Below are 22,275 nucleotides of genomic sequence, written 5' to 3'. Positions count from 1 at the left end.
GAGAAGCTGCTTGGCTTGCTTGGATGGCGTCTAAGGGGTTCAGTAGAGAAGACGTGGAAAGAAGGTGTGTGCCGGGTGTTCCGTTGAGGAATGAGAAATGAGGAGTCGGTCGAGATACTTGGCTTCTCCGCAGCACATTTACCAGGTAATCGAAGACATCCCGGACTGGCTAGACGACGAGATGAAGACCGAACGAAGGTCTCAGCGTGGCATAGAGGCAATACGCCAGGTTGACATGTCCCTATTTCCCTTGGAAATGATGAAGGTACGAGAATTGACAGAAGCAAAAATGACAGTGCAGGGTAGAGATGATGGGCGAAGAAGGTACCAGGAAACGCGCACTCGCGCAGGAGAGAAGCAATAGGGGAGCGAAGTTGGAATGAGAGATTCTAGACAGCGCTTGGCCAGGACATGTCTCGAATCGGAGGATGTCAGAATGTAAAGCTGCTGTGGTACGGTAGACGGTTTGCCTTGAGGTGGCCCATGGTCGAAAGTGACGGATACTACCTTGATGTACGGATACCTAGCATGGTATCTAGGGGCCCATGGCGGTGGAGAGGAGCGGACAGGACTCTTCCACTATTTGTAGGAGGAGCATTGGTACGCCGTAAGTTGATAGGTGGAGGAGGGGATGGGGCAAGACGGGGACGGGGAGTGGAACGGACGGAGCTTGGGTGCGACGGGAGTGATGAGAAGAGAGAGAAACAGAGAGAGACATTCGGAGGCCCAAGACTTGGGAGAGACAGACGGAAGGAAAGACAGCCTAAGATACGTATCAATACCTAGGTAGGCCTAGTCGATAGCAGCCATCGGAAGGTATTCACATACCTACCTACAGGCGAAGCCGTATGGGATGGTGAGGTACCTAGCGAGTGCGCGGGTTGAGGATGAACAGTCGACAGCAACTGGATGTATGGAAGGCATGGCATCGCGCAGCTGCGCGAGAGTTCCGCTGGACGTGTCCACGCCATTGGCCCCATCGACCCATGAGGCATACCTACTCCCAAATAAGGCGGCCGCAGGCTGACTAGTGCAAGTCGCAAAAGGACTGGGCATATGGATGAGTGGTGAAGGTGGGGGAGCCATTGAGCGAGATGGGAAGAGGATCGAGAGATTCGGGAAGAGGAGAATTCCAGATACGGACCCCACCTCACCGTCGATGGATCCATGAGTCCGTGACGATGTATTTGTTCCTTCCTCCCTTCATGGAGGCCTGTTGATGTAGGTAGATGGATGGCGCCTTCATCGATGCAACTTGTTCGTTGCCTGGAGTATGGGTACCACCTTGAGGGTACCTAGTGATTGTGCTACGCAGTAAGTACCTGCGAACTGATGGGCAAACTTATGTTTACGTAAGGCAAGGAAGGTGAGCTAAGCAAATGCTACGCAGCCGTGGCAGCGTGGCAGCGTGACAGCTTCCTTCACTATCTACCTAGGACCTAGGTACTGTGTATCCATGGACCTTGCCCTACTTGCCCTGGATCATCTCAATGCTTGCTGTCAGCCACTGGGCAGAAAAAAACGTATCCCGACACTCCATCCCCTCACTTCTTCCCGTCCTCACAACGCAACGCAACGCAACGCAACACAAATCCGACATCCCGCCAAGTGTGGATTTCTTGTGTAACCTCCCAAGCCCATCCTGTCATTACCACGCGGTCCACGCCTCCAATCTGGCACCCACCCACTCCCTCTCTGACTTCGTTATCAGTGAGGACGGGACCGTCCCGCAGCAAGCTCCATCGCACATCTACCCTGCCCAGCGCCTTTTAAGGCAAGCCATTCGGCCAACGGGCTTACACGCTGGAAAGTCTGGGACTGATCCCAGACTCCCAGTCCACCCTACCTACCACCAGTACCCCGGTGCTCCTGGCTTGAACCTTGAAGCCGTCTCCACGTCCCACGAGGTCCAACTAGCTGGCCGGATATAGCAAACCGGACGAACTGACGGATGGACGGCGCCACGCTAAAACGGACACTAGACGTAGGATATTCGGACTGTCTTCCTGGCCCCACAAACACCGACGACCCCCGAACATTATTGATATTGCCAACAACCCTGACCCCTCGCTGGGCTGATGGATTATTCCATCATCGCTATACCTTGAAACACACTTCCCTATCACCGGATAGTCCCCAAAATCCAAATCACAAGAAATGGAACCTCGACTATCTTACGGATACCACCCCCGGGGGTCTTTGGCTCCCGCTTCTCATTGCCAACAAATCGTTACGACTCAGTTAGAGAACGTGGTTGGCCGTGTCTACCTACCTCCCGGCTTCATTCGCCCAACGCGTCCCATCCACTACGGGATCCACCCCCCTTTGGGAAATAGAAGCCTCCATATCCGTACACCCATTCACTGCAATAATGGCCTGAATCCACTTCCACACCAGCACGCCTCTGCTTCTTTCAGAAAGAGCGAATCTTGGCATCTCACAGGGCTCCAGGGTCCGCCTAACGATCGCTCCTTCGCTCCTGTTCCCGTCTTTGTCCCGTCTTCTCCCAGTCAACTGGTATGTTGCCAATACGATTACCGCTTATGGGTACAGTACACGCACAATTGCGCACTTTGTGCTCTGCAGTGAACGCTGATTATCTGAAGATGATCCGTCTACACGCACGCTGAGAAACCGACAACCCCGGACCTGAAGAGCACACACCAGCACCCGACTGGGCAATGTGCGAACTTGCGAAGCGTCGGGGGTCGAAAACCCTAGCTCTTTCGGACTTGCCTGTCGATATCTCATGGGGACCCGACCGACGTCGCCGAAATCAAGTATCAGTACGGAGCGTGGAACAATTTGTTACCCTCGAGAGAGTTGGAGCGTAACAGAATCCAGAGCACTTGTTTGCGGATCTGGCCGTATGATAGCTCGCCGTTGCCCGCTTCCTCCTTGTTCCTTGCCCCGGATCTGCTGTTTCACCAACAGTGGCTAGCCGAATAATTTGACTTTCGTCAAAATCGATTCCTCGCCGGTGTTCAGCGTTACGCGACTTCGAGTCGGGGCCTACCAGACGACCACTTGCTCGGAGATTCCTCGTAAATGTGGTCCAGAGCACCTCAGAACTACTTGCCTGCCGGGGCGGCAACAGGAAAATACAAGGTTAGGGGTTCCTGAGCCTGTACAGATACACTACGGATACTCAGTGGCTTCGTCTCTCATCTCAGGGCTCGTAGGCTCCTCTCCACTGTCTCCAGACCCCAACATCTAGAACAAGGATGACACGGCACAGACTTCATTGGCTAGCCAAGCCAAAGCTGAACACGAAATCACTAAACCACTGAAATCCTCTCAGACAGCAACCATGTCAAGTCGCAACAGGAGCCAGCTCCGCTGAATCCTTGTTTTCGCATGGTTACACAAGCATCCGCAGACAAATTTCAAAGTGAGCTCGCCCATTCCTCGGCCTCGACACTCCCAAGAAGAGGCAATGAGCCCTGTCTTTGAGATTCGCGGCTGTCACATCAACAACTATCGGAGGGCTTACAGTCCAAGGAGAACGCGCCTTCGGAGGTCTATCATGAAGTGATGTCTTGAGTCCTCAATGCACGCGGATCTTATAGCGTTGCCCGCGTGAGTTTGGAGGACTGACACAACTCGCGCAGAGACGAGTACTGTTAAACTGGCGCGGAGTGCGCGGCAATTCTATTCCTGTACGCAAGACTGCGTGCTTTACACCAATCCACGCCAATAACGCCAAAGCCCTCTTCCGGGGCCCTGCTCGCTAATTAGGCATCGCGATTTTGAGACCTACTTCTTCGATTCGCCAACCCCTTGCCTCTTCAACCGGCAGATCAGAAACGAGATAGATCTTGGGCAGCTCTAATCGCTTTTACTCGGCAAGGCGGAGTCATTTTGGTGGTCAAATGCTCTGTTATGAAACGATCTGCAAGCATCCACGGGGAAGGATTCTCCCAAAGGAGACAACACGCCCGTGGTGGTACCAGCTTGTTGGTCCAGAATCCAGTACAGCTTCGACAGATGATCCAGATCGAGGCCTTCATGTTAACTTTGCGTTGACACTCTCAAAGGTACTTCATCGCCCCATGGTTCTCTTCATAGTGGTCCCCTGCAGATGGCCTGATCAAAGTTGACCCCGTAGGGTTTCCGCCAAAGCCCAGAGTAGGATCCCATAACATCCAAAATTCGGGCTTCTTCCGGGGTCGAGATGTACCTGGGTCTTTTTACGGCCGCCCACAAACAAGTAGTAGATGGTGGCATGCGAAGTTGGGCCTGCTCATGATGGCACATTAACAAGAAGATACTCGCCGTCATTGCGTGAGTTTGTTGGATTCGGATCGGCGGGATCCTTAACAAGAGCTGAGGCGATAGCAAGTCAGTACTAGCCCTCGCATAGCGCCCAAGAAGGTGATCGCTTATTGTCTCAGGACTGCATACTGTTGGTCCAGGCCCAGGTCGACCGACATATCCATTCATAATTGTACTGATTGGATGGTGGTATCGTCTACCATCTGCAGTTACTGCGAATACTGTGCTCACTTACTCTCAGCTATTGTCTGGTTGTCATCAACGATCCTGCGACCATATTTGACCAATATTAGAGCATACGGCCGTTTACTATACCCAGGTTCTCAGCAGCTCTACCGCGCGACTGGAATTATTAACAGTCTGATCAAAGTAGCTGCCATCATACAGACAACGAATTCTGAGGACACATTTTCCCACATCCATCGTTCTCCATCGACCCAAGCTTCTCGGCTCCCTTTCCCCAAACGAGCAGTGAGCCACCTCGAAGCACGAAGCATTAGGACGACACACGCCCACAGCGAGAGAGAGACACACATGCACATCCCTACTAGATCCAAGCTCCCAGGGCTGAGAAGACTTCGGGGGAGATGAGAGAAAGCAAGTATGCACAGCCACGTCTTTCTATCTTCCACAAGACGTGTTGCATGTACATCATTGCCATCCCACTCTGCCCTGATTGTTTGCTAACTGCTTCGGACTTGTCTGCGCCTTCTCAATCTTCAACCTTGCCTTGCTCTGCCCTTGCCCTGCCCTGCCCTGCCCTGCCCTGCCTTTGGCGACTGGCGCCCTCCTTCCCTCTCTCACCCCCTCGGCTTCGACATGTTACACAACGTGGGTCACTCCTCCAGAGTCCATACAGGGCAATGGTTCGACTTTTGGATTACGGGCCAATGCCGGGCTGTTTGCTCCCGCTGAGACTTGACCAGCCTGTCTTGCGGCCCCCAAATACATGGAGGCCCCGGTGAGGGGAGGGGGGAGAGCAGCACGGATGACGGGTAGGTTATCTTTACAAGGTGTACCTGGCATGTTTAGATGATGGAAGGGAAGGGGTGGAGGGTGGGAGAGGGCGCAAAATGAGACCGTGCCGAAGAAGTCGTGTCGTGGATAATGGAGGTGAAGAAGCGTGAGATCTACAGGAGATGGAGGGGGTGCCTGTGAACTTTGTTCCCAGCGGTAATGGTGGTGGTGGTGGTGGTGGTGGTCAAACCAGTCCTACGGGATCGGAGCAACGTGTGAGTGAGCAAGGGGCGTGGGGTCCCGGACGGGAATCCGTAGGAACGAAAAGCGTCGCATATTCCAATGGGCAAATGGCGCACGCAGCCCTTTTTTTCTTCTTTTTGACACGGAATCTTGTGAGGAGAGAGCAAACATCAATTTACGCCGTACCCAAAGCCCAGGTCCTGGGAACCGCTTGCCGTCGAAGAAAGGCCCGACGTCCCTCTACAGGATCTCTGCTTCTACTGGCTTCTCGGACCCCGTCCATCCATCCACACAAACATACATATCCCTGAAGATCTCTTCGGCGTCGGCCGCTGCGGGACCTTTGGGGAGTTTGTTTGTGCCTCTTTTTCTACCTGATGCGATGCAGCGTTTTGGACGAGGCCCAAGGAGGAGGACATGTCGAGAAGGAGCTAATGTCTGGTTCCAGGGGCTTTGCTTACTGACATGGTTATTAGTTCTTGCCATGCACACATGTGCATAGACAGCCAGACATACGCCGTTGTCACAGGCATGGATGTCGTATGGCCGAGTGGTAGACATACCCTGAAGACAAAATAAAGGGCTGACGATGAACGGAAGACTCGACAGGGGCAAAGAATGCGACGTTTGATGAGTTGCTTACTGTGACATTGAATGTAAGAAATCATTGTTTGTTGACTGGCGCTATCCAAGACGCCATTTTCTGTCATCCTCCCCTCTCTATTATAACGAGATAAATTGAAAATCCAATACGACCAAGCATTGGACCCTGGCCAAATCCAAGCCAATAAGGGGTTGGAAGGGGGAATCACTGTCCATCGTGGAGCACTTCCATCGTATGTCATCCTTCCGCCATCCATCATAGCTCCATGTCATCCATTACAAAACATCGTATCAGCGCATGCCTATCCAAGGTCACTTTTGGCTGTCAAGTTCCTGGAGAACGAATATCTCTACGCCTGGTTCGAGTTGTCGCCGGTGCTGTTGGCGTCCCTGTCTTCCTGAATCTGAACCCATTTCCCACTGCATTGATCACAACGCACGTGGGAGCAATTCACACAAGCTGAATGCACTTTATAGTCCGCATCCCATTTACACGAGCACTAGACACCATGTTAGCATATCTGGACAGGCCAGAGCGCAGAAATCTCAGGGCTACTCACGCATTCCCACATGAATGTCTTCATCCGCTTACGGCCGGGCTGCTCGGCGCCATCGTCCAGGCCTCTCTTTCTTGACTGACGATTGACACCTCTTCCATTGATCGTCGACTTTCGTGAGCCGGGTATGAATGCAATGTCATCAACTGAGTCTGCATCGCTCAGGTCGTCCGAAGATCCGGTGAGGTCGACGTCTGGCGAGTCGGGATCGACAGCAACCCACTGGGAGTGTTCTTTCTTGGTTAAGCCTTCGCGCCCAGCGTAGTGGTTGTCAATATGATCGAATCTTTCGGCCCAGGCGTTGGCGCCGTTCTTGTTGATGTCGACAATCCTGACACAAAAGCCACACCAGAACTTCGGTTCTCCGTTTCTTCCGACGCGACACTCCTCGAGGACCTTCTCGATATTGGACGAGTCGTCCATCTTGTGTTCCTTTTGAAGATGACTTCGAAAAGTTTCCCGACGATGGCAAACCTTGCCACAACTCTCATTGTCACCCTCAGACCGCTTTTGGGAACATTTCCAAACCTCAAGCTGGAAATGCTGGCTGTTCTCATGACGTTTCCAGTCATTTTTGCTGCCAAATTTCTTCTTGCAGCTGGCAAATGTGCATCCATACGGCTTTTCGTGACGCTTCATATGCTTTCTATCCCTTGGTTAACGACTTAGACATGTGGGATAACAGGATTAGTACGTACTTAAGTTCACACTTGCGGTTGAACACTTTGTCACAGCCGGAGTCCAAACACCGGTGCTGGCCGTCAGCACTGCCGTTTGTCGTCGGTGTAGATCTCTGCAGAGGCGTCTCCATCTGAGACTTCATGAATGTCTCGATGACAGTCTTAGGCATCTTTGAGAGAAAGTCAAACATGTCCTGCTCACTCAGACCCTTGTCTAGAGCTGCGGGAAGCGGCTGGTTGAAAATATGCCCCTCCTGAGCCGAACCCTTGTTGGCAGATTGACTCCTAAGAATAGTCTCGTCCGAAGTACAAGGGACCGAGTTAGTGCCAGTGACCTCGGAATCCAGAGGGTCTGTTGGAGAGGTCTCGAAAATCTCGTTGCGGGCTCTGCTTGATCCATTGGCATTGAGGTTGATATTCAACTTCATCGCGGCAGGAACGCTCGCGGAATTATCTTCACGAGTGAAGTTGGATCTTTGGCTCCTCCGTTCTCCAATCATGGTCCTTGGAGATGGCGCTTTCGAAACTTCTCCAGGCTGTACATATTGCTGGTGGGATTGAGGGCTGTTACAAACCGACTGGCCATCATTGTCGTGCAATGGAGAGTTGGAAATGACCTTGTCCGCAATGGATGGTTCAAGACAGACGTCGGGTGCCGAACCGCCAATCTGCGTCAATGACGGGTCGATGAGGTTGATCTCCATGCCATTCACTGAATCCTGAGGGGAGAGTTGAACATCGTCATAGATTGGCGATGGACCATCGCCCCAGGCCATAGAAGGAGTCTGATAGTACACCTCCGGGCCCACGCCCACACCTTCAAGGACGTCTTGTGTACTTTGGTGGTACGTTTCCCCCAACGACCTCTGGGTGGTTCTGTATCCTGTTAGGCGCCTTGAACAGCTACATATTGTTCTTGACTTATGTTTCTTGACTCACTGGACAACATATTCGCTAAGATCATCCTCGGGATTGTGGGTTATGGAATGCACCCGCTTCAGGTGTTGCCTGAAATTGTCGGCTCTCGGCCATATCTTGCTCTTCGCTGAGCATGTTCCTCTGTAGCAGCGATATCGCGGACCTGAGTTGAAGAGCTCGGGGTGCACACTTCCTTTATGTCTCTCAAGGTCATTTTGGGTGCCAAAACCCTCTACACGGGTACATCCTTGAACATCACACTTGAAGGCTTTCTGGTGACGTTGGTGATGTTTGCTACATAATTAGTGTTAGCGATGTGCTTCTAGAATGGAGCAGCATATGACATCGACACTCACTTCAATTCCGACTTGGTCTTGCAAGGCGCACGGCAGTGGTCACAAACCAGCTTGTTATCGACCGAACCATGATGTGTCACTGACATGGGAGTACCCCCTAGGTTCCAGTGAGACTCGGCAGGCGTTGGGCCCAGTTGAAAGTCCAACAGTTGGCCCGAGATACTGTGAGTGTCTTGACTTCGGTCCACATCGTTGAAGACAGATGCGTTATCAACGCTATGCTTGGTCCTACTCTCATAACCAGAGTCTGAAGGCAAGTATTGTGGTACAGTACCGCATTCTGATGGAAGAGGACTCCTCCATGCGCCCGCAAAGTGAGTCTGATTGCGGCGGCGGGGATCGCCTGAGACATTCAACTGTTGACCTTGATGAGAGTCGGGAAAGATTCCGGGAGGGACCCATGGTTGTGAAGTGTCATTTCCGTAGAAGTTCATCAATGCCCATGGCACTGGTGTCGTCTTCTGTGGAGGAAAGCCCAGATTTGTCGACTTTTCCATACTGGCTCGTGTCTCTGAGCCATGCATAGAGGCCATTTGGTTATGCTTCGTCGGATCCATGACTATAGTCTGAGGCAGGCTTTCATCGACCAGGTCGGCAGAAGTTGGGAAGGAACCGACTGGACTTGATGACTCCAGCTGGGAACTATTCGCATGGCGTTAGGCACATGTTGTATTGACTAGAGGAACGTATGTGTACAGCATTAAGTCAACAGGCACTGGCCCGAACTGAGGTTATAGTCTTGTAGTGCTGAGGGGTTCATTTGATGGACAAAGAGAGGAGGGTAACCAACTCAAGACGGAACCAAAGTCACCTAAACTTGATACCCAACCACCTTTGTGATGTTCAATGCGTGAAGAGGCACTTGACTCGACCCGAGTCCAAGTCCACCGAGATGAGCCGTTCCTCGACCGAATAAGCCTCAGGCCAGCGCGGATAGGGGCGTTGGCCTCTGGATTGATGTTTTCGGACGAAGAGTAATCCGGACGACCAAGCGAAGGGGGCAAAGTTGATGCAGTTCAATTACCGGTCCGTAGTGGGTCGGTCGGAGCCGGGAGAGGACAGCAGATTGCCGGACTAGCAAGACATGGGTAGCTGGGCGACCGAGTGGGCGAAGTATCGCGGGACGCAAATCGCAGGTTGAAAGACGACAAAGTGGAAGAAGCGCGAAGGTTTGTTCAGGCGATATGGGCACGGGCAGGACTTGTAGTCATTCAGGCAAGAGGAAAGGCAGTCAGTTGGCGGGCAGGAATGAGGAAGAGGATGAAGGGCGTGACTGATGTTGAGGAAGGTGCGGCTCGGGGACTCAGTTTGGGGGGACCGGGCCAATGAGGCAACCGCGAGGGCGCAGTCTTCGCTTGTCCGCCCTGCTTTTGGGGTAATTCTCGGTGAGCAGAGTACGCCGTCGCCTCATTCCATCCAATCAACGGTCAAAAAAATGTAGGCAACCACACGAGGCAGCCAGCAAGGCAACCACCGCCGCACCTTACAGGCGTCCCAAAGATGGTTCGCCATTTTTCCACTTCCACCACTGCCACAACCTGAGCCGACCGAACATGGAAGAAAAAGCAAGCCAATGCACAACCGTTCAGAAAAAACAAAAACATAAAGACAGATAACGGATTCGATGAAGACCTTGGACGAGACCCACGATCGTTTATTCGAATGCCAGAACACTCCCTTTTTTTCAAATCGTCCTGTCTCTGTCCAACTCATATGCAACACCTCTGCCACCCACAAACAGTTTACCCTGAATCTGCTGTCTGGGGGCATATCTACACGAGAGTTCGACTCTTGTCTATCTCTCGGCTGACATAACCAGCCTTGGCTGGGGCGCTCAAGACTACTGGAGTCATCAGTAGCCCCTATTGCAATGTAGAGTACAAAGGCTTAGATGGCAATCGCTAGATCGCGGGCTACCATCTATTCGTACTTCCATGGTCTCGATAGTGTCAATCCTTGTCATTGACCCGGGCTGCAACCACCTGTATGGCCATGAAAACAACATAGGTAGGCGACGCCCTCGAGCCTGAAACGCCATCTTTGGGCATCATCGCATCCCATTTTCGGCCAACTATCAGTTGCTAGAGGTTGTCCGTCCACCAGTGCTTACTCCTGTTTCCAGCATAGCAGCTGACCAAGCTTGTCGAGGAGCTTTACGCAAGTGCGCACTCTCTCATCCATGACGCAGCAGCAATGTCTTCATCGCACCACGTTGACAGCCGTGAGCACCACAATGCCCATTTTCACGGTTTCGCCGAACTTCTTTTCTCACAGCTATCCATGTCTATCTGTTCCCTCATTTCCGTTGGGCAAACTGCACATATCCTAGAGCGTGACCGCTTGTGTGGAGGAGCAAGACCTAGACTGAGGTGGATGAGCATCACAGGAAACCAGAGGGCGCTTCGGAAAAGATATGATATGTCATTATTGATGCCGTTCTCCGATGGTACAAACCTTCACCGCGTACAGAGTTTTTCGGAGCTTGTAGATTCATTTCCGATGACCTACCGTTCTCTCGAAGATCGGTAGTCATGGATGTCTGCATATGTACGCGACTACTACACGCTCTGCTGAGCGGGGTCTTGTCCCTTGTTGCACAGTATCACGAGTGCAACATGTTGGCCACGACATTTACTTCCTACCACATGAGCTTTCACTTTTGCGCCGCGCGGCCCCATTGTGTTCTTACGTCTCCAGTATGATGGCATCCATAGATTCTACTTTTGAGGGAATCATTCGGCCGTATCTTCGGATTCGCCTGGGGGCTCGCCCGTCTCGCAGACGGATATTTGATGTTTGCTCTTTGCCAAGGAGCGAACGTCCCTCTCAGCTTACTTAAACCCGCCTATCGGGCCGCTCCGCAAGATGCAAGCGACTTGAAATCCAGCCTGACGGCCTAGACTGATTGGGTGGCACAGGTACCACCCTCTCGGCCGTCAAAGTCTTGACGTTGATCATGTCACACTACTTCCAAATGCGAGACGAACTTGATGCGAATATGGAGGGAAAGAACAAGAGTATCGACCACTGACAACTGACAAGGTAATGGAAATGGTGGTGGCTGTTCGGTTGAGAATAGCAAACATCTGCTGCTATACTGAACAACACGGCGTTTTGACGGCATGGCAAGGTAAGGTTCCGGAGAGCCGCTCAACATCGTGAGATCGATGCTAACAAAAACGTGTTGATAAACGTCTACTGCTCAGCCATCATGTCAACTAAAGATATTTCAACTTTAATCTATTTTGCAACGTATGCAAGACAAAACATTGAGACGTTTCATCAATATATCTGGCTCACTGGTGACTTCATTCCATTGCCTCAAGGCCCGAGGCAGGCTTCAAAGCGCCTCGTGCCGAGAAACGAAGTAGTTCCTGCATTCTCGTCATCTACCCGGCCAGCGGATGCAGTCTTCTCTTCCGGCATGCATGATCCATCGTCTCTATGGTTCAAGAGTAGTCTCCCTCGGGTAGTTTTTGGAGCTCGCAATGAGTAAATAACGGGTGGTCTCGCCCCCACCACTCCACGTTGAACCTGGTCATCCTCGCGAACAAGCATCTCGACATGGCATGCCAACAATATGGCAGCAACACACGCACAGTGTGCCATGTACCCGGGCTTCTCAGCGTCCTTCGGCGAGACCCTTTACGTCCATATGCAGATCGGTTTTCAGATAACATGACAGATGTTGTTGCGGCCGATACCTTGAAGCTTGGGGATCAGATGTATATAAGATCAAGCGAACTCACCAGAGAATGATCAATGGGTTCCTCATCAGATACACTTCCACTTACATCGCCGATTTCGTTCAGATCACAACTCCTTAGGCCTCACTTCTCAAGTTTTTACGCCCCCAAAGTATCACGCTGTATTCAAAAAGTCTCAGCCGTAGGACATTCCGTTAAACGGATCTGGACGGCCAAACTGTACGTCCTCTCGTACCCACGACGTTTTCAAGGAGCTGATTCAAAGATCTCAGCTGCTACTACAACCTTTTTTGGAATAATAACGAGCGCAAAAAACTTGCCCACCAAAACCACCATCTCAAGATGTGCGACTGGGAGGAGTTCCTCTTTACCTGCCACCACTCCGTTCTACGGCTCAAATCGTACTGCCACTTTGCCCGCAACGACCCCGGCCACCAATGCTTCGGCGTCAAGGTCCTTCGCAACTCGTGGCAGCAGAGCGTCCCGTGCGATAACTGCATCTTGTCCTGGCAGGATCAGGGGCACCCGCATTTCGCCGCCGGGCAGCACCGCCAGCAAGAGTTTATTGGCGGCGAGCAGCAACGTCGTCATTAAGTCAGTTCAGTGACGTCCCATCTGTTAAAAGTATCCTTGCGCGCCAGAATAAAGTAGCGTGGATTGTGTTCATTGGGTGAAATGCGAGTATCTTGGAGACGGAGCCTTCATATGCACGTCGGATTGTTCATACAGCAACTGTGATTTCCGAAAACGTTTCAATAAGCAGAGATCTCAAGGGACTCTCCACCCCACAGAATTCTAGGTTTACTTAATTTTGGGGGGAAATGGTAGACCGAAAAGGATCTGGTGGCCACGCTCAGTGTAGTTGTCCTCTTTTCCCATTTCTTACAGGAGAGTCGGTCGGATGACAGCGTTTATCTGTTTAAGCAGGATGATGAGCAGCCTGAGATGCTGTGGTACATGAATCTAGATTTCTGTAGGAACGACCCAAATCTTACACGGGCTTATGCATGTTAAGACTTTAACACGAAGTGACGTGAAGAATGGCATTGGTCTGGTGTTTTTGGAGTGTCTGAATTTGGAGTGCCTAAGATAAAATACCAAGACTCACTCCGGCGTGGTCCTGCAAGCATTCATTACACATCTATCTTGCAAGAGCAGGCAGATTACTCGACAGTATTCGTGACCTTGAATCGGACTCTGAAACGAAGAGAAGAGGCATTGCCGGTCAATGAGGCTGTCAATCTACACGATTCGCTGAAGCCTCGGGTCCCATGAAGATTTGTACTTCAGGACTACACTCCTCCAAATTATGCTACGTGCTATTCTTCAGGCCAGACAGAACCAAATCAGTTTTCAATGGTCGTTTGCTAGAGTGTAGAGTCCCGTACTTCGGCACCTACGCGAGCTAGCTCGCCGAGCTTCAGGAATTGCACTGTCCGTTCTACGCCTCATTGAGAAGTGAGAGATGCACATCCAATGTCCTGAAAAACATTTCACCTTTCATGAATGACTCTGGAAGAAACGATTTTCAGATGACGAACCTTACAGTGTCGGGTTCAATTTGAGGGCGTAAGCACAAGTACTTCGGCAAGGTATGTCGTACAACGGGACAACAGAGATTGAGCTGACCCTATGAGACGGAACTTGGGACGCTGTTAACGCGATCATTTTTCTGCAAGTCAAGTTATAGGAAAGAAGATCAAGAGCTGAAACGCAAGATGATGTTAATGGCTGGAAGCCTGCAGTGACTCCAGGACACGTCATTTGTCATTTGTTCAACGACTTAATTCTTTGGAAGTATCTGCTCACCCACATGCTTCTCGTATTCAATATAAAATGGTGCCCGAACTATGGCTGTCTCTTAAGTCGAGATAAGTATTCATCGTGAGCGATTGGGCGTACTTACACCGATCGTCGATGGAGGGGTAACTACCTACGCCCGGGACTGTGTCGCGACGTCGTGCAAGGACAGTGCCATCGCATATGAACGACGTATGCAGTACAATTTTAGACACATGTGTATGGATGGAGTATAAGGCAGCTCTACATTGGACCCCTATATGTGCGAGGAAGGCTCAAAACCATGGTGGCATTGAAACATGTTTCAGCCGTAGACGAGTTAGAGATCAATGAATGCCGAGCGCTACTGAGCACGAAAGTAACCGACGCCACCTAAGATGCCCCTTCTCATATTCCGGCGTCGGGTCATTGGCGTAAGATATTCGGTTTATGTTTTACGTTTACACTCTCTCATGGCAACGTCTCACGCACAAATGACGGATATCTCTGGCCTCCCACTTTCGCCACAAACTCTTTCGCCCTTCGCTCGAGCTTCAAAACCGAGCTTTGGGTAACCTTCACTCAAAGTTGGTAGCGCCAGCGACGCGGCCAACAACGTTGTAGCGCTTGGAGAAGAAGGTAATCCAGTCGTTGAGGACACCCTTCTCCTTGTCAGGAAGATCCTGCCAGTCGGCACTGACATCCTCAGCCTTTGTTGAAGTCTTTCCAAGAGCGCGAGAGGCGTCCTTTCCAGCAAAAACTACAGGGTTGTGAGTCATAGTAGCCTCTAGACTGAGATGAATGTTTTCCTTACCGTTGTAGGATCCTCCTGCTTGGTATGCCTTGTTACCCGTTACATCGTATACGATTCCCTGGATTATAAAATATTAGACGTGAATAGTAGTAAAAGGCGAGCGTGTTTTTTTTTACCTTGATCGCAACGTATGTCTTTCCATTGGGGTCTGAGCCTGTGATATTGTTAGTATTGTACGTATATTCTTTGCGACGGCAAAAGCAAGACAGTTGCGTGTGAGGTCAAGTATAAATAAGCACCTTTGAGACCGCTTGATCAAAGAAATGCCCGAGCCGCAACCATTTCCATGTTTACAAACATATGTTCATGAATTGCGACTTGTGAAAGATATGTGAGCAGGATCTGACCCTCGCTCTCTCCAACAACACGCCCCTCATGGTAATTGCGCTAAGAATATTCTGCTAGAGAGTCTCATGGCGGATAAAGAAAGGCAGGAATACATCGACTTACCATCGGCCTTGGCCAGCTCCTCGAGGGTGATGGGGTCATCCTTGGGAGGGGCCAGGGTGACGGGGTTCTTAGGCTCGAATTTTCCAGACATTTTACTGATCTTTGCTTATCTATGAGCTGGTGCGAAGCTTCGGGCTATTGAGCTAGGGAATTGATGTTGAATATGGAGTGTGCGGGTTAGAGATATGTCAATTTCTTACACACAAAGTAGATGATGGCGGGGAGAAAGAAGCTCAGTATTTGCCCCTCTGAGGCCGGAGCTCTTCCCCACGATCAAGGTGGGGGGCACTTGCGACATTGCTGGCTGAGCCTCGGAGTAACTGCCTTCGTCTGATTGGCCGTGCATTGATCAGCCTGGACCCACCAGAGCAAGAGCTCCAGACCTGCCGAACAATGCAGGCGAAACTCTCATTGATCTTTGATCGATACGTCACTTGACAGCCGCCCGATTGCAGTCAACCACCACGCTCCGACCCACGAGCTTGGCCCATACCGCACAGCTTGACCGATCTCCGGACACCGATATTGCATTTCCTTTTCGATTGATGACAACGATGGCCGTGTCGCGCATTGCGGCATGTCGGGCTGTCAATAGCCTGGGACTTCGCCAGATCGCAAGGTTGACCGGAACGTCCACAGCAGCTTTACGAGCAAGTACACCTCGGAATGCCTCGTATGTGTGCAGATATACCCAATTGAGACGCCAGAGCACTTCGAACCCTTCCTATAATGGCTCTAAGAAGAACGATGTCTCTCTTCCGCCACCGCCACCGCCGCCACCTTCCGCAAGTCAGCTATTGAGGGCGATATCCTTTCGCTCGCTGTTGACTTCCTTGACGCCGAGGGGTATCAAGAGGATGTTCAGAGAAAGTCCAGAAGAGCTTGTGCTAGCGCTAGCAATGTGAGATATCCAAAGCCGTCGCTGCTTCTAAGTTAACTAGCTGATCCGAAGTCCTCAGTCTTGCTGGCTTGGCAGGTGTCTCCATATACATCGTCAAGTTGTACTTTGACTACTTCATGGCCCGTCAGTTCACCAAGTATCCCAAGCCCATCGCCAAATCTCTTCGCCGTGCTCTTTATTACACAAATATCAGTCCCGATCCGAACCTCGCGAGGAAATACTACAAGCAAGCACTGGAGCAGTGCAATGAGCTCCAGCTAGACCCGTTCTCGGATGATGTTCTGGGCATTAGGATTCAGACCGCGGCATGGCTCGAAAAGATTGAAAACTACCAAGGAGCCATTACTGTTCTGGATTCTGTGCTTAGGGACTGCCTCAAGTGGGTAGAATGGATGGAGAACTCAATCGCAGATGGAACAGTAGACAAGTCAGGAAAGCCGCCTGCCGCGAAGCCTCTGTCGGAAAATCAACGACTCGCAGTTCCGGAGAATGGCGAGGAGAAGGTTGTCGAGAACCTGTGGCATAAGCGCACTCGGCTTCTGGCCAAAGCCGTCGGAACTAGCACTAAGCTTGGTGCCCTTTACTCGGACGAGCATGTTATGGAGCCAGAAAATTCTCTGGCCCGACTTACGTGGGCCGTTGAAACAGCACTGACAGAGTCAAAAAGACGCCACAAGGAAGGTGTTAAGAAGGATGAAGGTTCTTGGATGAGCCCAGAAGAAATTGGCGGTGCCATGGAGTGTTGGTCTCCCTTGAAGCCCCCTATATCGTACCCGCTTCCAAGTTACTGACAGAGTTGAATAGCCCTCGCCCAACACTACGAGACTAAATCCCAGTTTCATCTGGCGGTACCTCTCTTGTTCCAGGCATTAAGACTTTGTGCTAGCCCTTGTCACCGAGTAACTATCAGTACGTCCTCAGGGCCTCAGACTTAAGCTGGACAATCATACTGACACACTCTTCAGTGAACAATCTGGCTGCAGCATTTGCCCAGCATCCCCTTCAGACCCCGCTGGACGCCATTCCCAACGCGCCTGCCACCTCCGACGCAATGTTCAGTCCCGACATGCCGACAGACCGAGCCGGACTCTTGGAGGCTGCGAAGAACTGGGCTAGCAATGCTTACTCACACTCAAAGGATGTCAAGGGAGAGGACCGAACTGAAGAGTGTGACGAAGCTTGCGCCGTAGCATTAACCAACATGGGTGACATAGCTGCCCTACTAGGAAAGAAGGAGGACGCAAGAAAGCGTTTTCAGCAGGCAATCGACATGAGCAGGAAGATTGGCTTCGGTCCCGGCATCTCTCAGGGCGAAGCGGGACTTCAAAAACTCTAGGATAAACGAGGTACGGCCATTCAGACTGCTGAATCGCCTCAGGGATGTCTTCCTCGCCTCGCTTGAGGTATTGCCGGGGCAAATCGGGGCATCAGGATCCCATGTCGGCGAGCATATGGACATATCAAAGAGACGAAAGCGATGGTCCCCTCACGCCCGCAAAGACCCTGCATAGGGCTAGGACTGGCCAACAGAGACTTGAAGCCGCTTCTGCTGCATCCTTCTATTGACGTGGACCTTTTCAAATCGATTGGCATGGGTCCGCAGATGTGAACCGAAAATAGGTAGGCGATGGGGTCTTAATGCCTTCCTACGCCGTATTAAAGGATTCTTGATTGGGGCACATGGGGACGGAGAAATACCTCAACGGTGGCCAGGAACCACGAGACCACAACTAGGTCGGATTCAGCATCATTGCATCCGGTGCAGGAAGTCCCGACTGTCATAATTGTTAGAGCCACCGCCCATCTAGAAAGATGGCAAACGAAGCGAGTTGCTTGAAAGCCAGCAACGGATCCAACCAAGCTCGATTCGGTACTTGCAATCTCATTACACCAATAGCAACAAAAGTGCAAACAACAGAACTTGATCCAAGCCGTTGAATGAGTACTCACTCCGCATTACCTAAGGAGCTACACGAAACCCAAGAAACGAAGCCAACACGGTCTCACACAGTCTCTCAGCCGGTCTCTCTCATGTTGTTAGACGTTATTTTGGTCAAACACAGGACTGCTATGGGCGGCTAAGCACTGCCGAGCCCCGAGGCCATGATTCTGATGGCCGGAGAGAACTTATCGTCGAATTTTTGGGGGACATACCTAGAAACCCACATGGGGCCAAAATGTGCTATCACCAATCATATGGGCGAATAACAACGGCTTAGCGTGAAGGCGGATGCAGCTCGATGGGTCCAGTGCCCCCTGCATGTTCATCCCAGCAACTCCAGTGCTGGGGCAGACAAAATTACCCTTTTCGGAAAATAGTTGGGCTGAGGTGGAAAGAGACGGTCTTCATGGACGGAGAGAACGCTACCAGCCACCTACCAGCAGTTGAACAGCCTGGACGCCGCAGAGTGGAATCTGACACTAACTTGCAAAGATTCCTTCTGCCTAATCTATAGTGGGAAATCACCATGTGGCTTGCCCCCGCAGACTTCGAGACAAATCGCCAAACTTCGAAGTCTCGACGCAAAACGGTGCTCGTTACGCCACCGTTCACGCTGCCATACCACGCAGCAAAGCTGCGGGAATACCACATCATGTCAACTGTCTGATGCGCCATCGGGTCTCTGGGATTTGGAAGACCACCGCACATTCAGAACTTGGGCTCTGGTAAATCAAGACCGTTCGCAACTTTTCGTCAATACTCAGAATACTGGCAGCGTAGGGCGCGCAATTGGCCGTTGGATATACTCCGTAGACGTCTAATGTCTTTTTATCATCTGGAGACTATGATTCTGCTGGTTCGGTCACTGCGACTGCCAGCGCTGTCCTTCAAGTACAACAAAACAACACATGGTCGCCGATGACGAACCATGGCCTCGAGGGTAGAGCCTTGCAGAAGCTTGCGAGTTTCTCCGTCATCTCATGGTCCTCGCTTTCCAGGGTAGGCATATCCCAATGGCCATATGGCCGCCGGCACAGAGTGTGACAGCCTTTTGCAGCTTGCGGCATTTCGAGACATCATGCCGGCATCCCTCAGACCATGATCTTCGAGAAGCAGCCCTTATCTTTGTGGTTGAAATCCGTCCCGTGTTATCTTGAGCGCTGTTTCTTTGCTTACCCTCCTTCTCTGGCATTTTGTGGCACACGGCTCATGCACGCCGTGAAGAGCGAAGGCTTGTGTACTGGAAATGAAGACAAGTCTGCCTCTCATGCCCACGAATCTCGAGGACGAACGTATTTCATCAAGACAACTGAGTACTTTCCTTCGTGGCAACGAAGCAGGACACCATCTTGGCCAGCCCTTGACGGGGCAAGCAATTACAGTTGATTAGCAGAATAGCGATGAAGGGAACTGACCTTCGACTTCGCCAGAGAATTCTCTTCTGCTACAGCCAACAGCGCGCCTACACCTACCTATCAAAGAATCGACGGAGATTGGACCCAAAGTTTCTCACGGAATTCCGCTCAGCTAGTATTTTCCCCGTCGCATTGGACACTCACTCACATGTTGCGGGCGAACGCCCAGCTAAGGGACACCTCCATGCATACATGGATGGACGAGACCTGAGTACCTCGCTGGAAGTTTTTGTTCTGCTTCTCGCCCGGGGCCTGTAGCAGAGTGCTGCGGGAGATGTATACCAAGGCCTGCGTTCGTGAGTTTTGGCTCAGCTATCCGTAATTCACTTAGCTCTGTCGCAAAGGTGGGCCGGTAGCTTTAAAAATAGACTTGACTCGGCCGAGCTCTAGCCTCATCCGTTCGTCATCAATCCAGCTCTACGGATTGAGTCTCATCTGTCGTCACTCACCAATACTCACGATCCATGACCTACCGTGAAGGCAACAGAGACCTCGACTTCTCAAGCCAGCCTCCTTCGCACTATGGGGCTACTACTCTTCGAGCGCCCTGACAACGCCTGAATCCCCGTATGTGTGGTTCCACGGGATATGGGGACGCGGGTAACGCTAACGGCTGCAGCATGACAAAACGAAGCCGCGCATGTGATTGGCATGTTCGTACAGTCGTGGAAGACTAGGGTTCGAAAATACACCAAGAATAATACATCCATGCATCAGAACCCCGCCCTTCCGCTGAACTCGGGAGCGGAGAATGGGGTCGAAAAGAATTCAACAGGGACATTATATGGCTGCCTGATCTCGAGAATAGCGACCAGCCCGTGGCGAAACTCACCCTTCAAATCTCGCAGAAATCATGCCACGAACGGCAAACTAATGGCATCCTCCCGTTGCCATAATTGTCGTAATGGCCTGCTATTTCCGGTTGGGAAGCGGACTTCAACCAAAGGCGAAGTTTAAGAGACCGTTTTCGGGGGTTCCGGTGTGGAGTTCCACCCGGGAGCACGGGCTGCGAGCGATAGGATTCGGATCCGGGGAAGAACAGGAATGCTGATCTTCGGCCGCCTTACCCTAAGGTTATTTGGAGGTGGCAACGATGAGATCGACACTACGAGGTCACCTCACGGTTTGCGAGAAGCGGCAGATCAGATCATGTTAGAGCAAACAGATGGACGCGGCGTTTGCCGGCTCACTCAAGGCTCGTCTTTTCGACTCGCAGAACAGAATACCGAGGCTATGAAAACGGTGATGAGCAATTTGAGACGGAGAATTAGGTCAAAAGCAGTTGTCTTGGTAAGGAAAGCCGGCAAACCGTTGCAACCAGAGAACAACGCCCGCTAGTGCGGCGGAATTCCACTACACAGGTCAGTCACATCACACTCATGTTGTCCCGTTGAGCGCCAATGGACATGCTCTTTAATCATACTCAGTATCCGAATCTCCTCATATTTTTGTCAATAGCTCCTCTAAGAATGAGGCAACGTTTCCCTTCTTTCCAATGAGGTTAATCGCTTACTCGACAAGATGCAAGATATTCAAGCCTCAAATGGTTGAGTTGTGGCTGTGGTGGGGGCGAAAGGCATCTGACAAACCGGCAGGGCCACCGCTTATCAGATGAAGATCCATGCAATATACGGATGCTGCAAGAACAAGGAGCAACAAGGTAGTCAACCGTCGGTCCTTGCAAATTTCACTAGACATGGGCGGATGAGAAGACACAAAGTGTTCCACTATACCAATGTTGCAGAATCAGACCCCACGGCCTAGACCAACACCACCTCTCATCGGATAGTTGTCCGCGATATGCCACCCCGGATTGAGAGGTCACTCTCACAAGATTTGGGGGAAATCGGAGAAAACCACAAATCCCATGTTATCTCTGCCCCCTCTTTCTCTCTTTTTCTCGCATATTGTTCCACACCACTCACTCTATTGAGCACCCCGGCTAGCTGAATGCGCCGTAGACCAAAGCACAGCATCGCAACACCGACGCAAGGTTCCTCGACACATATCGGTAAACTATGCCGTCTATCAAGTAGAAACGAGCGACGGGAGTGATTGGCCATTCTGGCGGAAATTAGGTTGGGAAGTGCGTATGCCAGCATCTCTCTTGTGTCCTAGTGTAGGATTTTTAGCTGCCTCGCCCTAGCCCCGGCCGACGACCGACTTAAAGTCTATCCAGAAGACGTCCAACCACTATGATAGCTGACAGACCCGTCACAGCAGTTTTGACGTAAGGTGCCCGTTTGTTCGCAAGCAAGACTCGTGGAGGCTTCTATTGTTGGCACTGCGGAGTACCTTAGCTTTGGGTCCTGGGACTGGGCCAGCCTGGCAAGGCAACGACCCCCTGCCAAAGCTGCACTCACGCGGTGAATGTGCCACTATCCTGCATACCATTAATCGTAGGTGTGGTTCGTAACGAAATGCATACGGGAAGAGCAGCAAACGCAGACAGCTTCTTTTGGGGTTGAGTAGCATTGGCAACTCTTACCCAAGTTCGTGGGATTCGGAAGCATGCGAAGCCTGTGCGACGTAGTCATCACTTTCGTCATATTGCTTGGGCAGCACTTCTTGCTGGAAGCCGACAAGAGACCGCAGCCTCGAGTCTGCGCCGGTTGTGACTGAGATGGACGCCCAGAGGGACTTTTGGCATGGACAGCAGGACAAGTCGAAGCGTGTAA

The 22,275-nt window shown here is 51.5% G+C and overlaps 5 protein-coding genes across 5 annotated transcripts; 3 read left to right on the top strand and 2 right to left on the bottom strand.

Moving 5' to 3' along the window:
- Positions 1–235: 235 nt before the first annotated feature.
- Positions 236–3,734, top strand: BDZ83DRAFT_646449 (uncharacterized protein; the record flags this gene model as incomplete). Its single annotated transcript, XM_060509966.1, has 6 exons — positions 236–265; positions 590–607; positions 787–861; positions 1,437–1,907; positions 2,134–2,517; positions 3,570–3,734. 6 exons carry the CDS (start codon positions 236–238, stop codon positions 3,732–3,734), a joined length of 1,143 nt encoding a protein of 380 aa, XP_060371072.1.
- Positions 3,735–6,428: 2,694 nt separating this feature from the next.
- Positions 6,429–9,146, bottom strand: BDZ83DRAFT_565532 (uncharacterized protein; the record flags this gene model as incomplete). Its single annotated transcript, XM_060503765.1, has 5 exons — positions 6,429–6,578; positions 6,639–7,281; positions 7,334–8,191; positions 8,255–8,527; positions 8,590–9,146. The coding sequence occupies 5 exons, from the start codon at positions 9,144–9,146 to the stop codon at positions 6,429–6,431; spliced, it is 2,481 nt and encodes an 826-aa protein (XP_060371071.1).
- Positions 9,147–11,867: 2,721 nt separating this feature from the next.
- Positions 11,868–13,282, top strand: BDZ83DRAFT_599605 (uncharacterized protein). The gene is made up of 2 exons (XM_060506992.1): positions 11,868–12,515; positions 12,569–13,282. The coding sequence occupies exons 1-2, from the start codon at positions 12,352–12,354 to the stop codon at positions 12,888–12,890; spliced, it is 486 nt and encodes a 161-aa protein (XP_060371070.1). The 5' UTR covers positions 11,868–12,351; the 3' UTR covers positions 12,891–13,282.
- A 1,371-nt stretch (positions 13,283–14,653) lies between these two features.
- Positions 14,654–15,430, bottom strand: BDZ83DRAFT_646447 (cytochrome b5-like Heme/Steroid binding domain-containing protein; the record flags this gene model as incomplete). The annotated part of the gene is made up of 4 exons (XM_060509965.1): positions 14,654–14,835; positions 14,890–14,947; positions 15,006–15,043; positions 15,340–15,430. 4 exons carry the CDS (start codon positions 15,428–15,430, stop codon positions 14,654–14,656), a joined length of 369 nt encoding a protein of 122 aa, XP_060371069.1.
- A 320-nt stretch (positions 15,431–15,750) lies between these two features.
- BDZ83DRAFT_293234 (TPR domain-containing protein) lies at positions 15,751–18,058 on the top strand. Its single transcript, XM_060502202.1, has 4 exons — positions 15,751–16,240; positions 16,299–16,981; positions 17,045–17,149; positions 17,206–18,058. The coding sequence occupies exons 1-4, from the start codon at positions 15,885–15,887 to the stop codon at positions 17,574–17,576; spliced, it is 1,515 nt and encodes a 504-aa protein (XP_060371068.1). The 5' UTR covers positions 15,751–15,884; the 3' UTR covers positions 17,577–18,058.
- The last annotated feature ends 4,217 nt before the right edge of the window (positions 18,059–22,275 follow it).

The sequence above is a fragment of the Colletotrichum acutatum genome (genome assembly GCF_030867785.1).
Source record: "Colletotrichum acutatum strain CBS 112980 chromosome Unknown BDZ83scaffold_4, whole genome shotgun sequence".
In the NCBI taxonomy this organism is placed as follows: domain Eukaryota; kingdom Fungi; phylum Ascomycota; class Sordariomycetes; order Glomerellales; family Glomerellaceae; genus Colletotrichum; species Colletotrichum acutatum.
The sequence above is the reverse complement of the archived record's forward strand: the minus strand, read 5'-3'. Positions and strand labels throughout refer to the sequence as shown.